The sequence below is a fragment of the Phacochoerus africanus genome, chromosome 9 (assembly GCF_016906955.1).
Source record: "Phacochoerus africanus isolate WHEZ1 chromosome 9, ROS_Pafr_v1, whole genome shotgun sequence".
Classification (NCBI taxonomy): domain Eukaryota; kingdom Metazoa; phylum Chordata; class Mammalia; order Artiodactyla; family Suidae; genus Phacochoerus; species Phacochoerus africanus.
Genome location: NC_062552.1, coordinates 62,188,607 through 62,204,073, shown reverse-complemented (window position 1 = coordinate 62,204,073; position 15,467 = coordinate 62,188,607). Strand labels below are relative to the sequence as shown.

The window sequence follows — 15,467 nt, the reverse complement described above, 5'->3', positions numbered from 1 at the left end:
ACATATCAAGCATATTCCCACCACAGGGTCTTTGTGCCTGCTTGCCACCCTTCTTGGAATGCTTTTCACCCATATTCACTGGGCTTGCTCCTTTACTCTTTCAGATCTCTGCTTGAAGGTCACCTTGACTATCCTACATAAAACAGTAAAATCACAATACACAACACACTAGCACTCTCCAAACCCTTTCCTTGCTTTATTTTTTCCTACAGCACTTACCACTCTATCACAAAATATTTATTGTATTTACCTCCCATCAGAATGTAAGCTCTATTGTGGCAGAGGCTTTGAGCATTTTCACTGTCTGTACTGTCAGTCTCTCATAACATAGCTAATTGAATGAGTGAATGAATGAACTGTGACCTAAGCCAAAGGGGAGATAAATACAGCTACACATAGACAAAACCATACAAAAATGATTTTAAAAAGCAAGACTCCATTCACCTTCAAGAGCAGCTGAGAACCAAACTATGAAGATCTGGGGTGGGGTTTGTGAGATTTGAAAATAAACAGGTGCTGATCTGGACGGTCTCAGAGGAACAAAGAGGGAGGCACTAATGTCCTGGATGACAATGGTGTAGCCCAGAAGTGCCAACTTTCTCAAGCTCTTTGCCACTGTGCCACTGTAGAGGTCAAGAAAGCTTAGTGTCTCTCCAAGGGCTGTTGCTGCTTGGTTTCTGCTGTTACCACAAGGAGAAAAAAGTAGTTCAGAGAGAATTTTTCCTGTCCAGTGAAGAGACAATTTAGAGACTACCATCTTTTTCAAACCAGGCTGTATATAACCTATTTTAAACCTTTCACACTACAGATAGAGTATGCAGGTGCAGAGAGGTCAAGCAACTTGCTTAGGGTCAGAAGTATAATAGTGTACAGTGGAACTGGGGACTATAGCACATTTGTCAGATTCTAATGACATCCACTCTTCCAGTGATGAGATTACAACCCAATTAAGGGAGCTGTTAATGAACTAGTAAGAAAGACCTATTTGATTTATCTAAACGAGGTAATCAAGGGAACCCTTTCAAGAAAAGCCAAGTCAAATACTGACTGTATGAAGAATGCCCAGGGAAGGGTGTCAGCGCTAGAGAGCAGCTAACAAAAAATTTGCATAAGAATAGGCCAAAAGTAAATAAGCATCAAGTCCGGATCACAAATGTCCTGGCCTAGGTCCAAGAGCGCTTCTCCGCGTGACAACTTTGCATCTAGTCAAAGAAGCCTCCGATCTCAACGTTTGATCCCGGCTTGGCGGTCCTGGGAAAGAAGGTGACTCCGCTCTGCAGCGAAGTGCTCCTTTCAAAAAGCCTAGGCCATGGAACAAAGAGTGCGGGGGAGAACCCACCGCCCGGCGATGCCCGCTTCCCAGCGCTATCTCGTGTACCCGGCAGAAGAAGAGGCCGGGGTGAGCCCCCAACATTGGCCGCCACTCGTGCTTCCAGAACAGGCCCTCACTGAGGCCTCCCTTGGGGAAGCACTTAGAGCTCTTCTCCGGTTTCCCCCGGAGACCTCGAAGACACCCAACACCTGCCTCCCGGGGAAGAAGCTCTGAGCCCGATCTGTGTCGCCAGCCGCCCGGCCATAAGCGAAGCCTGTTAAACTCAGAAGGCCTCTCAGAGCCACCGGGTCCAAACCCTTCACTTCCTCCACCCTGGCCCCGCACCCTTCCCGCGGCTCGGCCGCCCCGCCCCGTCCCCGTGGCGGCCGCCCCACAAGCTGGCCTCGCGAGTACTCACGGCGACCCCGGGCCGCGCGCGGCCGCCGCTGAGGGGACGAGCGGCCCGGGACGCCCCGCGGGGGCGGAGCGGCAGGCCAAGGGGCGGGGGCCGGGGCCGGGCGGGAGAGGTCGCGCACCCGCACGCCTCGTCGTTCCGTCACGGCCGCGCTGAGCCACTCTGCGCACGCTCGCGCGGCGGGCACCATGGCCACGTGGTCCGCTTCGGACCAACTGCCACGCGGCCTGCCCCTGGGCACGCCCCCGCCCCCGACGCCAGGCTTGAGATGCCTGCGCAGTGGTTGCCGTTTGGGAGGAGGCACGGAGCAGGGGGGGGCGCCTGCGCTGTGAGTCGGGGGCGGATGTGTAGAGAAACAAGAGGGGCCCTGAGAGGGCGGGGAGAGCCCTCTGAACCAGACGGTTGGGCGCCCCATGCGGTTGGGAGGAAGGAGCAGGGAAAGCTCTCCGGAAGCCTCTTTGGAGCCCAGGCGGCGATAGAGATTGAGAAGGTACTCTTGAGACCCTCTTGACTCCAAGAATCTCTAGTTTGTAATACCTCAGGGTCTTTTAATTCTTAAGTTTAATTCATTTGCGCCCCTGGTAGCTGTGGTGTGCTGGAAAGCACTCTGGCCTTATATTCAGAAAATCTGGATCACAACTTTCTTTCAGGACTTACTCTTTCAGCCTTGAACCAAGACTTTCACTTTCTAGAGTTTCCGTCAAGTCTTAATTTTCTCATCTGGGAAGTGGGGACCATAATACCTGTTTAATAGGGCTCTTGTGGTGAGGATGAAATGAGAAGGTATGTCGAATTGTATGAATGTGCGAGTATTTGACTCTTCATATTTTACAAAACAAAAAATTTATATGGTTCAGCCTAACATATAAATGGAAGCTGTTGACTGGTTATTGTGGTTATTGACCTCAGACATGGCCAGACCTCCCTTCGTCCTTACCAGAATCAGGTGTTTTGGAGTTACTACATGCTCGTCTTTTCCATCAGCACTATTGGGGAAGGCTTATTGTCTATCTACTTACCTTCCTCCTTCCCTCTTTTTAGCTAAACACAGCATACACAAGGAAGCTTTGGCTCTGAGTGATATAAACACATGACATATGCAGCCCTCCTGAGCCGGTGTCAGTCAGAATTTTCCCAATGATGTTTTTTACATTTGGATGTCCTCAGCATCTCCCTTCTCACTCCTTTCTCCCTTTGATGCCACTGCTTTTCTCACCTGGCCTCTCAGCCTGGGCCACAACACTGCTTTAGTATTAGTTTGTTACACACGTTTTGTATAATAACTGAAAAAAAGTGAGAGAATAGGGAGTTCTCCTTGGGGCTCAGTGATAACGAACTCAACTAGTATCCATGAGGACACGGTTCGATCCCTGGCCTCGCTCAGTGGGTTAAGGATCTGGCATTGCCATGAGCTGAGGCATAGGTCTCAGGCATGGCTCAAATCTGTCATTGCTACAGCTGTGGTGTAGGCCAGGAGCTGCAGCTCCATTGGACCCTAGCCCAGGAACTTCCATATGCTGCAGGTAAAGCCACAAAAGGCAAAAATTCTAAAAAAAAAAAAATGAGTGATATAAAATCAGAGGATTTGGAGACTTAGGCCCAGAGTGTAGAAGTTCAGAATAGTTGGGGAAGGAGTTGGCTCTGCTCCCTAAAACAGCTCACTGGCAAAGGCTCTGTGGCAGCTTTGGGGAGCCAAACATACAGGGGAATGTATGAATAGAAGCACTTGGTTGTAAGCATGGGAGGTCTGTCCCCATGAGTGAAATGTCAGAATCCAGTATACCATAACCTTCCAGAATTTCCCCTGCTCACTCCCTCCCATTTCACACCACCAGCTCTTTTACTCATCATGAATCACATGAGTCACAACTGCCTCATAGTTGATCAAGATTTTCCTGGCTTTGCCTCTTTTTCCATCTAGTCTATATCCTATAGTCGGTTACTCTAACCACATTTTTGCTAACATGCTTGCCCTTAAAATCACAACCCTGGATCATTCCTGCCATCTACTTTCTCTATTTTCCTATCCTAAATCAGGATAAAGGAGATCACCCAGTCCTGCAAAATTGAGCTTCAAGTGCACACCATCTTATGTTAGTCCAGCCCACAAGCGCTATCCTTTGGGAATTATATTTTCTACACTCGATTTCCAGATCTGCAGGCCCAGGGTTGTATTCTTCTTATGTGACCCCTGGTGCCCTGACTGCAGTTCATCAAACTGTGAATGGATTCCTAATCCAAGCTGAGCTAAACAAATGTTCTCTCCTGGGAATCTTGGAATAGGGCTGAAAGATTATGATTCTGAGTGGACTGGTTTCTTGAGCAGAAGATATATAAACCTAGGAGCTGTGGTGCTCCCAACTCCCAGCTACTCTAAGGAATGAAAAGTGAAGAAAGACTATGTGTGGAAAGAGAATGAGCATGGAGAGGCAAAGACCGGAAATTATAAGACTGTTCTCTGGTTCCTGAAAGTTTCTGAGGCCCTCCGAACTTGGAATCTATGAGTCACCTTTACCTTGAATAAATCTTAAGAAAACGTAACCTTGAACCCAATATGCAGATACTGCAAATTCAGTCTCCTCAGCTAGGCCCTGAGTGTCCCCAGCAATCCTTCCACACATCAGCTCTGCCACCGTCCCCCATTCTGCTTCGCAGCTGAAGTAAAGGCAACACAGAGGAAGCTGCCTTAATTTTCAGCCCCCTCCAAACATCTGAATCTCTCCCACCTTTTTTTCTCAGAGGTAGAGAGGTCTCAGATCCACGTTTAATCCTTTCACCATGATCTGTTTTTCTCTCCCTTCTGTCTCTTCAGGAACTTTCCTCCTTTACTTACATATCTCTTTCATGAATATTCAACTTTTTCTTCTCGCCTACTCTTTGATCTCAGCATATAAACTTGATCAACTAGCTCAACCTAAAAAAAAAATCCATCCCACACATTACTATTACACTTTTTTTTTTCTTGCTTTCAACCAAGCTTCTAGGGAGTTGTTTACACTCTCCATTTCTACTTCCTCACCTCCCATGTTTTCCTTAAATATAGTGTCAACTGACCTCTCCCCCAAATCTCTACTGAAAATACTTTCACCAAAGTTACAGATGTCTTCTGAGCTGCCAACCCCCTTGGAAAATTTTGAGCTCAACTGATTTGACCGTTGATGTCAGTTGGCATTGTTGATCAGCTGTCCCTGCATCCCTTTCCTCTGTTGGCTCCTGTGGGGTGTGTTCTTCCAGTTTCTTTCTGCATCTCACATGGCTCCTTCACAGCTTCCTTAAGACTCCTTTTCTGTCATTCACTATTTAAATGATAATAACTAAAAAAAAAAAAAAAAACCCCAGTTGAGTCAACACCCATTTCTTGTTTCATTACTCTTCCCAGTGACCTCAAAAACACCCCCTGAAACAGACCCCGGTAATTTGGAGCTTCCCAGAATGTGATTCCCCTTCCTGTATTACAAGTCTTGGAGGTAAGCAGAGCCTGCCTTCCATGACAGACTTTGAAAAGGTTGGGTTGGAGTTCCTGTCGTGGTGCAGGTGTTAATGAATCAGACTATGAACCATGAGGTTGTAGGTTCGATCCCTGCCCTTGCTCAGTGGGTTAAGGATCCAGCGTTGCCGTGAGCTCTGGTGTAGGTCGCAGACACGGCTCAGATCCCACGTTGCTGTGGCTGTGGTGTAGGCCGGTGGCTACAGCTCCAATTCCACCCCTAGCCTGGGAACCTCCATATGCCACGGGAGCGGCCCTAGAAAAGGCAGAAAGACAAAAAAAGAAAAGTTTGGGTTTTTTGCCTTCCCAGCTCTTAATTTTTATGTTATTTAAATTTTTTTTTTATTTTTTCTTTTTAGGGTTGCACCTGTAGCATATGGAGGTTTCCAGGCCAGGGGTCCAATCGGAGCTGTTGCTACCAGCCACAGCCACAGCAATACAGGATCCGAGACACACCTGAGACCTACACTGCAGCTCAGGGCAACACTGGATCATTATCCCACTGAGTGAGGCCAGGGATCGAACCCGCATCCTCCTGTATACTAGTCAGATTCATTTCCCCTGAGCCACAATAGGAACTCCACCTTCCCAGCTCTTTAGCAGCTAAGTCAGAGGCATGTGACCTAGGCCTGGGCAAGTGGCCCCCAGAAATGCAGATTTAGAGTAAATGATTCAGAGAGATAGAACCATGGAGTAGTCATCCTGGTGGCAGTGGCTGCAGTGGGGTCAGCTCTGTCCTGTGCTTGGGGGCTGTAGTGGTGTGGGTACCGGTAGTGGTGACATCCAGTGTCCAATGGTGATGACACTGGCAATATTCTCACTGGCCTGGGCTGGCATCTGATTTTAGCTTTTGCTCTGGTGGACTGACCTCCCATTGTTCCCAGTTATTTTTCAAGCTTACATGTCCTGCTTGGCCATCCCATGACATACCCAGTGCCCTTTCAAGAAATGGCTTTTCTGTTTAAATCATCCTTTGTGACACACTGACTGTAGGTGACTGGGACTCCTGAATGTATATCTCCATCCTTATTTCATTTCAAGTTGCCTTTGAGACAAGTCTACTTGTATGTCCCACAGGCAGACTCATCTTCTTCCTCCCAATCGGCATGTCTTTCATGATCCTAGCTTAGTAAATAGCACCAGGACTTGTTCAGCTAGAACTCTGAAAGGGAAATATTTTAGACTTCTCCCACCCTCGTGTAAATGGAACCAATTTTCCCTCATATGCTTCTTACATGTTACCTCTTAATACATCTTAAATAAGCCCTTCCTTTATATCCTACTCTCCTCACCAGGACCATTGCACTAGCCTCCTACCTAGACCTGTTACCTCACTATCTACTCCTCTGATCTATTCTGCACTTAGCTGCCTAGGGGAATCTTTCTAAAACCCAAATCTGATCATGTCATTTCTCTATCAAAGTTCTCCCATAGCTCCCAACTGCCTCTAGGATAAAACTTGAACCCTTTCTAGGGCTCCTACTTAGCTCTCAGCACTCCTTCACCTGCGTCCTATATGCCATCCAGGTCAAACTGCATGTGTTTACAGACCATGCAGGACATATTTTTACATTCTTTTCCTTATTGGGGCTGACAGCCACAGTGCCACCTCTGCCCCCTCCCTGCCTCCGTCCCCCAGAGATCCATGATACATGACCCATCAGGCCCTGCAGAGGACTCCATCACCCTGACCAAAGTGATTATTCAGGTAAGGGTTTGTGACCTAAGTAGAGCCAATGAAAACCTTCCCTTTAAACTCTCTTGCTTTTGAGGCCATGGTGCTAAAAGCATATAAGATTGAAGCTGCTGGCACCCAGCTCTCTACCACATGGAGAAAGTGTTTTTGGCAGGAAAGAGAATAGGACAAGGAACAAAGAGAAGCAGAACCCTGAGAGATGGAGAGAGATCTGATGATATTGTTTGAGCCTTTGATTTCAGCCCTTCCTGAAGTCAGTAATATAGCTACACTCCTCAGCTCCCTTCTTGTTGGTTTGTGTTGACTGCTATTGCTTATAGTTCAACCAGGCCTAATAGACAAAAGGAATGGCGTGTGCAGTCAATAGACTCTAGAACATGAAATTGGTGGAACCGAAGTGAAATGGAGGCAGTGTGGGGATCTGATGATCCTTGAATGGGAAGTTAGAAATCCCTGTTAAGCGATATCAAGTCAGCTGGCTAAATGATCCTTTATTTTATCTGGAGTTTTAGGTCATGCATCCATCCGAGATGGAGATTTCAGGGACACACTGGAAAAATGTCTGGATGTTGGAGTATGCTGGCCTCTTGCAAGATTTCTAGAAAGGTCCTGCAGTTCAGCTTGCTTCTCTGCTGATAGAACCAGGCCATATGAAGCATTGATTTTTTTTCCTTTTGTGCCTGTGGCCAGCTACCTAGACTGCCAAGGGTTGGATCATCACATGTCTCATAGCTTATAAAAGCCAGATCCACTACCCCAAACTAAAGTGAATAAGGACAAAGGCATAGAGGCGGGATATCCAGCAGGAGACACTGGATCTCAGGGCTTGGGACATTCTAGAAAAAAAGGCTGATGATACTCCTGATGATACTGAATGTGTCTTTTTTCTCCCAGATTACATACTATTTATTTCACTTGGAATCCAGACAGTGCTGGAGTTTCTGGTGCCTGGGACCCTTGCTCTGAATCCTGTGGGAGAGAGTGAAATGTATAAGTCACAAACGTCATGTACCTTTCTGGACTTCCTAGGTCACCTCCTTCTTTCTCTCTCTTGGTTGGCACCCCCACCTATGCTGAGTAGCCACTTCACTTCCACATCTGTGGCAGAAATGGCACATGGCAGGCATGGGATCTGACTTCCCATGCAGCCACCCAAGAGGCAAATGATGCAACTCAGAAATGCAGTGGAGTTAGCTCTTGCTGGGGTTCACCTCAGCCAGTGGGAAACAGGAGATGAGAGGAGAACCAATGGATAAAGTCTCTTAGTGAATTGACCCAAGGTACAGTTTCTCCTTGCAGATACCATGCGCTTTATCAGACAGGCCTGTAAAGTCACCTGCTTCCTCCTCACGGTGCATGTGAAACAGGCCAGCACAGCAATGCATTGTCCTGCATTGCCTCAAGTCTTTCCTTGCCACACATCTCTTCTCCCCTCCCGTCATCCTGGGCTTCCATCTCCCCAAACAGTGCAAGCACTTTATTTTATTTCATTTTGTTTATTTGCCTCCCCCCTTTTTTGCCATGGCATGCAGTGGCTTTATGTGGGATCTCAGTTCCCAGACCAAGGAGTGAACTCAGGCCACAGTGGTGGGTAGAAGCACTGAGTCCTAATCACTAGACCACCAGGGAACTCCCCAGTTCGAGGACTTTAATCCTTGCCTCAGAGTCTGCTTTGTGGAGCACTTGGGTTAAGACGTGGAGCCCCAGTCAAAGCCCCTATCCCAATGCTGAGTCCCAACAGTAGGGTAGCAAGAAGGTCCTGAGGATACAACTGATTTTTCCTGTTCATGTGCAGGGGACCCAGCCCAGACTGCTGGATCCTGTTAGGGGCCCAGTACCAAGGTTGCTGGGTCAGGCCATTTCTGGCCTGCTCTCTAGGAGAAGCTGAGGCTCATTTCTCAGGCTCGTCTGTGGTTACCTGCATATTCTCCTGGGACTTACCTTGGGAAGAGTCAAACCCTGGCTTGCAGCACATTCTGCCTCCTGAGTCCCTGTGCTCTTAGGCCACTAGAGGGCAGGAGGCTAGAGCCTGGAAGTTCAAAGTGCCCTCTACAGATGGCCAATCAAAGGCTCTGATCAGTCCAGGCTGCCACCCCATGATGGCAGTGTCTGAAGCCGGGACTGGAGAGAAAAAGAGTGTTTCTGAGTTTGCACTTGGCGTGGACTTGGTCACCTCTTTGTGGACCCCAGGTGGCTCAAGCTCAAAGGCAGCTGCAGAGTCTGCATTGGCTCTGAGCTCCCTGAGCCCATGAGGTTTCTTCCTTCATTGGTTCTTCCAAAGAACACAAGGATGTGTAAATGCTTGTGCAAATACAATGGTTGAGGGAGGCCCAGAGGCCTAAAACAGCCTCAGAATCCCTGCTGGATTTGGCTGTGTCACAGTGCAGGCAGGTCCAGTCAGGACAGTGGATGCCCAAAGATTTCAACCAAAGCTGGAAAAGATGAAGAGAGATTCTGTGATCTCCCTAACTTTAGCAGCCTCTTTTGGAGGGTATTGCATGCATGTTCTGTTCCCCTGAGCAGAGGTGAGACCCTAGGCCTGGTCAGAGCACAAAGCAGGTCCAGAGATGCTTTCAAGGTCAGAGGTTATTGGTCCCATCTCAGCCCAAAGGTCTTTTCTCTCTCCATTCAAGACACCCAGGTTGCATTCAGAGAGAAAGATAGAAATTCCAGGGGCCCTGTTGAAGGCTGAAGAAAGACTCTGCCCACAGCCCACAAGTTATACAAGTTCTCAGAGCCACCACCTCCCCCCCCACACCATTCACTGTCCACTGACTCCTCTTAGGAGCACTTTGCTGATGTGGCCTCAGTGTAACATGGCCATGGCCAGAGGGCAAGGAGTGGAGCAAGCTACAGACTGGCCAGAATGAGTGCTTGTGTGATTGCCTCACTCCTGTCCTAAGCATCACCTTGGGGCTGAGGCCTAGAAGCCAGTACTACTTAGGGATTTTGACTCTCTGGTCAGGGTCACTGGAGCATAAGCCTGCCTAGTGTTGAATAGGTAATCTCTCTCTGGAGGCACTGAGCAGATTAAAGTTTACTTATTATCATAGACACCAGGAAAGCCATAAAGCTGAGGGGGAAGGGAATGGGCCAAATATAACCTATTGCTAAGAGACAGAAACCACAAGGGTTGGATCTAGACTCTAGAACAAGGACTCAGCAAGAATCCTGATGATAGTTACTAGCTCACAGAGAGCCCTGGGATCAAATTAATCAGTCTGGAAGGAATTATCTAGAGACTCCTCACCTAGAAATTGGGGGTCTGGGAAGGCATAATCTCCAAGGCAACCTTTAGGTGCAAAACCATGTCCAAAGGGAAGAGGGATGTTTCAGTTCCAGAAGGGGCATCTTCTCAGGGATGTCCATAAAGGACAATGGATAAAGGAGATATTTCCCAGTGGAAAGGACCACAAGTAATCAGTTTTGTTGACCAAGAAATATGCTCCATTGTCCAAAAGGATGTGCTATAAGCTATAGAGTAGTGACCATTGTTTTCTCTTTAATGAAGGTGGTTTTTTCCTTGTTAAAAAAAAATGGTTATCTGGAGTTCCCCGGTAGCCTAGCTGTTAAGGACTCAGCATTGTTACTGCTGTGGCTCAGATTACCGCTGTGGCTTGGGCTTGATCCCTGGCCTGGGAACTTCTGCATGCTGAGGGCATGGCTAAAGCAAAATGGTTATCCTGTTTCCCTCCACTATTTCATATTGGTTATATAGGGATAGCTACATTTATCTTTAAGCATAGATTGCAAAATCTCAAGAAGTTATATCCAGATCCAATCAAGGATTGCACATCACAAAGGGATCCAGGCCTGAGGGATCAGTAAAGCAACTGAGCATGATTCTGTATTGTCTCTCACTGAGGAGTAGGTGAGTGTGTTTTTTTTGGGCCTAGGATCATTGTGTTGCTAGGTATGTACTTTTTTGTTTTGTTTTTTGGTTGCACCAGATCCTTACACCTGCTGTGCCAGGCCAGGGATCAAACCTGTGCCACTACAGAAACAATATTGGATCTTAACCTGCTGTGCCACAGCAGGAATTCCAGCAGGCACATTTTTGAAATTGTATGTTTGTCAAGAAAAGTATAGGTGAATGCTGAGCAGTAAAGGGGTAGAATATTATGGATGCAAATTGCTTATAGGCCTATCATCCCTTCTTTTGGAGACCCATTTCTCCCCTCCACCCAGTCCTGGTGAAGTTGTCAATTATGGTGGCCTACTTTTCTACCCTAGAGGTGGACACATGTCCATTCTGGCTAAAGTCCTCCTAAGGTCTTTAGAGCTAGAACTAGTGAAGCCACCAAATAGAAAGAAGCAGAGCCAAGAGATGGAGACATGATCATTTGGTCTCCTAAATCCAGGCATGCCCAAAGGCAGATACATCCTTCGATTTATCAATTATGTAAGCCACCTAATTTCCTCTTGGCTTAAGCATTTTTGAGTTGGGTTTTTGACACTTGCAACTGAAAGGATTTGGACTAATACATGCACACACGACAGAGACACAAACACCATTGTTGTATAAACTAACTAGACATTTTACATGTCTTCCATGATCTTATGGGGTGAGCAAACTTTTTTATCTAAAGGACCAGATAAATCTCTTAGGCTTCGTGGGCCACATTTTGTCTTGTATTCTTTTTTCTTTTATTTTTATAGCCCTTTTAAAATGTGAAAAACATTCTTAGTAGGCCACACAAAAGCAGGCTGTAGGCCAGATTTGCCTACAGTCCATAGTTTGCCTAACCCTGATCTAGACCTTGCCAACGTCTGCAGCATTTGTACACAGTCTGCTAGTCCTTACCATGAAACAAAACACTTTAAAGGCCATTTTTGTTCATGTCTTGACATGACTTGGTAATGATATAAAGTTCAGGGTAGAGTTAGAAATGGGAAAGGGTCTTATCTTGGTTCCCATTTCTGCCACATAACGGGTACTGTAGTAAACAGTCATCGTTATTGCTTGGTAGAGATAGTTTATGAGAATGATGCAGCTGTCCAAATGGCTTTGTACAGATGTGCCAGTTCATTCTTGAAGACCCTTCCTCTCCTTCAGTAAACCTTTCTCTGACCTGCTTTACCAGTCAAGTCTGAATTAGGTACTCTTCCTGCTATCTCAGACCCTGTGTGGCCTTCCAGTATAACTGCATTTTTGGTCTACCTTTCCCCCTAACTCTTGAGTGCCCACAACATGCCTGAGCCCCAGCTCCCAGCACAATGCTTAGCACCTAGCACTGAGGGGCCTCTATGCCTCCAGGTGGATATCTGAATGTGCAGGTATTACATATTCCTCTCTGTGTCCAGGGTGGTCAGTCTCTGTGTCAGCATGGTGCTGGTGTACAGATGCCCTTGACACTGGTTCCTCCTTCAGTTGGACATTGTTTGTTGACAGACACCATACCTTACCTGTTAATGTTTTTTTTCATTCCATTCCCTCCAAAAACGAGTCAAAGACAGAGGAACAGGTGGGAACAAGTTTTCTTAGAAACTCTCATGAAGGAGGAACCCTTCGACCCCACCCCCACATCCTTTATTGTCTGATGTGCTATCAGATCAGAGGCCTCCAGCCGTAGCAACATCTGGGGACCAGGGAGCCCACCATACAGCTGGGGCCCCAGGCTAGTTTGATCCAGGTCTGTGGGGTGGAGGGGAAATTGTCCTCCTGGGAAAAATATGTGCAAGGCCCTGCAGGCCCAGGAAAGGCTGACCAGGCAAGGTGAGTCATGGTGTTCTAAGCTGAGTCTTTTGCCCATCTCACAGAAGCAGGCAGAAAGCACCACCGTTGATCAGCTTTATATGGCACCCACTGTATACAACAGACAGACAAAGACAGACAGACAGAGCACACACCACTTCTAAGCTGAACACTGCTCACCATCTAGAAGCACCTTGGATAAGCACATGTGAGACACTCTTGCATAGGAAAGATGTAGTTTTTAAAGGAATGAAGAAGTATTTTGGCAAAACATCTACTTCCCTCCCAGGTCCTGGGTAAAGAGGGACCTCTAAATTCTGAAGCTTCTACATATTGAAATTTATCCCCTTCTCAATGGCAGTATATACAGTAGTAGCAAACCTTCCAAGTCTGTTGTCACAGCCCTCTACATATATCCTGAATCTACTTTACAGGTGGGCAAACTTAGACTTAAAGACAGAAGGTGGCCTGGAGCAAGGGGACACTGGGGCTGGCTCAAGGTGAGGGGAAACAGGAGGTGTCTCGGCTCAGCCAAAGGCAGGGACTCTGTCTATCTGGATGGGGGAAGGGAAAGCTGGGGTGATGCACCCTCCCTTCCTTCCTGCCTGGGGAAGCAGTGGTTCCATGGGAAAGGCTGTCAAGAAGGAAAGGCAGGTTCCCACTCCTGCTGGCTTAAGGGCCTTTCAGAGGTGGCGAAGATCAGGGTGGGCCAGAGCTCCTCCTGGGGCCTCTTCAGGGATGCTGAGTTTGAGGATTGTGGGTTCACTGCTTCCATAACTCTCGTTACCTGCATGTGAGCCTAGACCTCAAGTCCTTACTTATTTTTAAAGGGTGGGGGTGGTTTAAGAGGGAATGAGACATAGAACAATCTTTCCACAGCCTCCCTCTGCCTAGGCTGGGGCCTTCAAGGGTCTCCTTCACCCTGTCTCCTAGGGATATTTAAAGGCAGCTTTTATGAGACTCTATACAGTCTTTTTTTGTTTCCTTGTGTTTTTTTTTTCTCATTTTGTTTTTTGTTTCTTTGTTTTAATTTATATAGATATATATATTATTAAAAAAGCAATAGTCCTTTGGTCCCTAAACTCTAAGGAATGATATGATTTTGAAAGAAGTAAATCTGGGCTTCCCTTGTAGAGAAGCCCTTGGCACCCCCAAGGCCCTCTGCTGGTTCCCCTAGACAGTCAGTCCTTAGCCAGCCCCTGCTGCTTTGCCAGCCTGAGCTCTACGCCACAGGCACAGAACAACCCACTTGGTAAAAACAATCCTTAAAGTGGCCTGAGCCCAGGTGCCGGCCTTGGGTCCGTTCCACCTCCGTCTGCGGCTGCTCCTTCAGGAAGGGCTGCTCAAGCAATATCTGTGCTGTGCTTTTCCTTTCTTCTCACTCTTCAGTTTCCACTGTTGGGTATTAATTGATAAGGACAGAGGGGGGGGAGGGAAAAATTACTCTGGAGAGCAAGAAAAGAAGAGGAGCTTGCCCCATCAGGGACATCTCTGGGGAGTGGCTGGACCTCAGGCCTCCACTGAAGCCAGACCCTGGGTCCCGGGCAGATGACCTCAGCCCAACAGCCTCTCCAGAGGGCTCCCTGAGGGTAGCTCAAGTGAGGCAGGGTCCTGTGAACCTTCTGAGAGAGATAATCCCCGAAAGTTGAAGGAGCCAGACCTACCAGGAACCTAAGAGAGCTCGACATCCTCCTCCCCATCACCACCAGGCCCTGTAGATCCTGCTTCTTCAGCATTTTTGTCTCATCTCCATATTCACTGCCATTATCCCAACCCTTACATTCTGTCCCTTCTTTGCTTAAACTCATCAATGGATCTCTACCATCTTCAGGATAAAGTCCAAACTCATAGCCTTTAAGACCCTCCATGTGCTGGCACAAACCTACTTTTCTAGCCTCATTCTCCCCCAACCAGGGCTCTCTTCACACGTGAATTCTCTTCTGTGGCCCCTTTTGGCTATTTCTGGAGTAGAACTAACTGGTTGGATCTTACTGTAATTGTCTCTCCTAGACAGAATAGGGCAGGAAGTTTGTCTAATTTATCTCAGTCCTTAGATTGAAGGGAAAATCATGGTCTCCATCTGAGGATTCATCCTAACTCCTGGCTCTTCTCTCCCAGATTTTTTTCAGATATGGGTACCCCCAACATTCCAAAAGGAATATCTAAGCTGAGAGTGCCTCCATCATTCAGGCCACATCTGCCTAGGGTTTGCCAAGGACTCACCTTTCTGTGGCTGGTCAGTGAGAGCAAATCAGTAAGGCCGGTTGGCATCCTTGGGCCTCTTTAACTGGACCTTGAGCCTCTTCATGCCAATTTGAAAGCCATTCATGGCCTGAATAGCTGTCTGGGCACTGGTTGGATTGTCAAAGCTAACAAACCCTGGAGGGTGTGGGCAGAGAAGTTAGGTGGGAACTCTGCCTGACAGGGCCTCTTTTCTCTATGACCAGCCCCTTCTCCCTGCCCACTCAGGCCAGTTCCATCAAACACATACTCCTCCACCCCCCAGCGTTTGTACATGCACGCACACATGGATACACACTCATACTTACATGCGTAAGTGGCCTGAGTTTCCTAAAGATGTAATTCTTGGAAGAACAGGAGTGTGTGTGTTGGGAGGCAGGTCATGTGTTAGTTGGTGTGTTTCCCTGTCTTTCCTTGGAACAGGAAAGGCTCTCTCCCTCCACAGCTCCCATTCTGGTTCTCTGAATTGCAGCTGGACTTGGAGGGGATCTCTGGTCCCAGACCCAGACTCCACCTGCCCTGGCTAGACTCTAAAGCCTAAATGGCTGAAGATCTACCAGACACCTAACCGTCCCAGGTGAACCTGAAATAGACTTGTTCCTGGTCTGGGCTTAGCCCCAT

General features: G+C 47.6%; 2 protein-coding genes and 1 long non-coding RNA gene across 11 annotated transcripts in view; 1 reads left to right on the top strand and 2 right to left on the bottom strand.

Annotated features, from left to right (window-relative positions):
- Positions 1-1,870, bottom strand: part of PARP6 (poly(ADP-ribose) polymerase family member 6) — a 28,264-nt gene extending 26,394 nt beyond the window's left edge. For 2 of the 9 annotated variants that reach the window (XR_007137080.1, XM_047796442.1), the window contains exon 1: positions 445-1,689. The gene's annotated coding sequence lies outside the window, so the exon portion shown is untranslated. Of the gene's footprint in view, positions 1-444; positions 1,693-1,730 lie in introns of those variants that run through there. The other 7 variants (XM_047796443.1, XM_047796445.1, XR_007137079.1 and 4 more) reach the window with 7 other exon arrangements.
- Positions 1,871-2,034: 164 nt separating this feature from the next.
- Positions 2,035-15,467, top strand: part of LOC125135929 (uncharacterized) — a 71,885-nt gene continuing 58,452 nt past the window's right edge. Inside the window, exon 1 of the long non-coding RNA XR_007137078.1 lies at positions 2,035-2,217. This is a non-coding gene — a long non-coding RNA (uncharacterized LOC125135929). The remainder of the gene's footprint in view (positions 2,218-15,467) is intronic.
- CELF6 (CUGBP Elav-like family member 6) overlaps positions 13,677-15,467 on the bottom strand; it is a 28,896-nt gene continuing 27,105 nt past the window's right edge. The window contains exons 12-13 of the mRNA XM_047796441.1: positions 14,829-14,984; positions 13,677-14,000 (exon numbers count right to left, since the gene is read on the bottom strand). Of these exons, the coding sequence (XP_047652397.1) occupies positions 14,857-14,984 (128 nt within the window). The 3' untranslated portion in view covers positions 13,677-14,000; positions 14,829-14,856. The remainder of the gene's footprint in view (positions 14,001-14,828; positions 14,985-15,467) is intronic.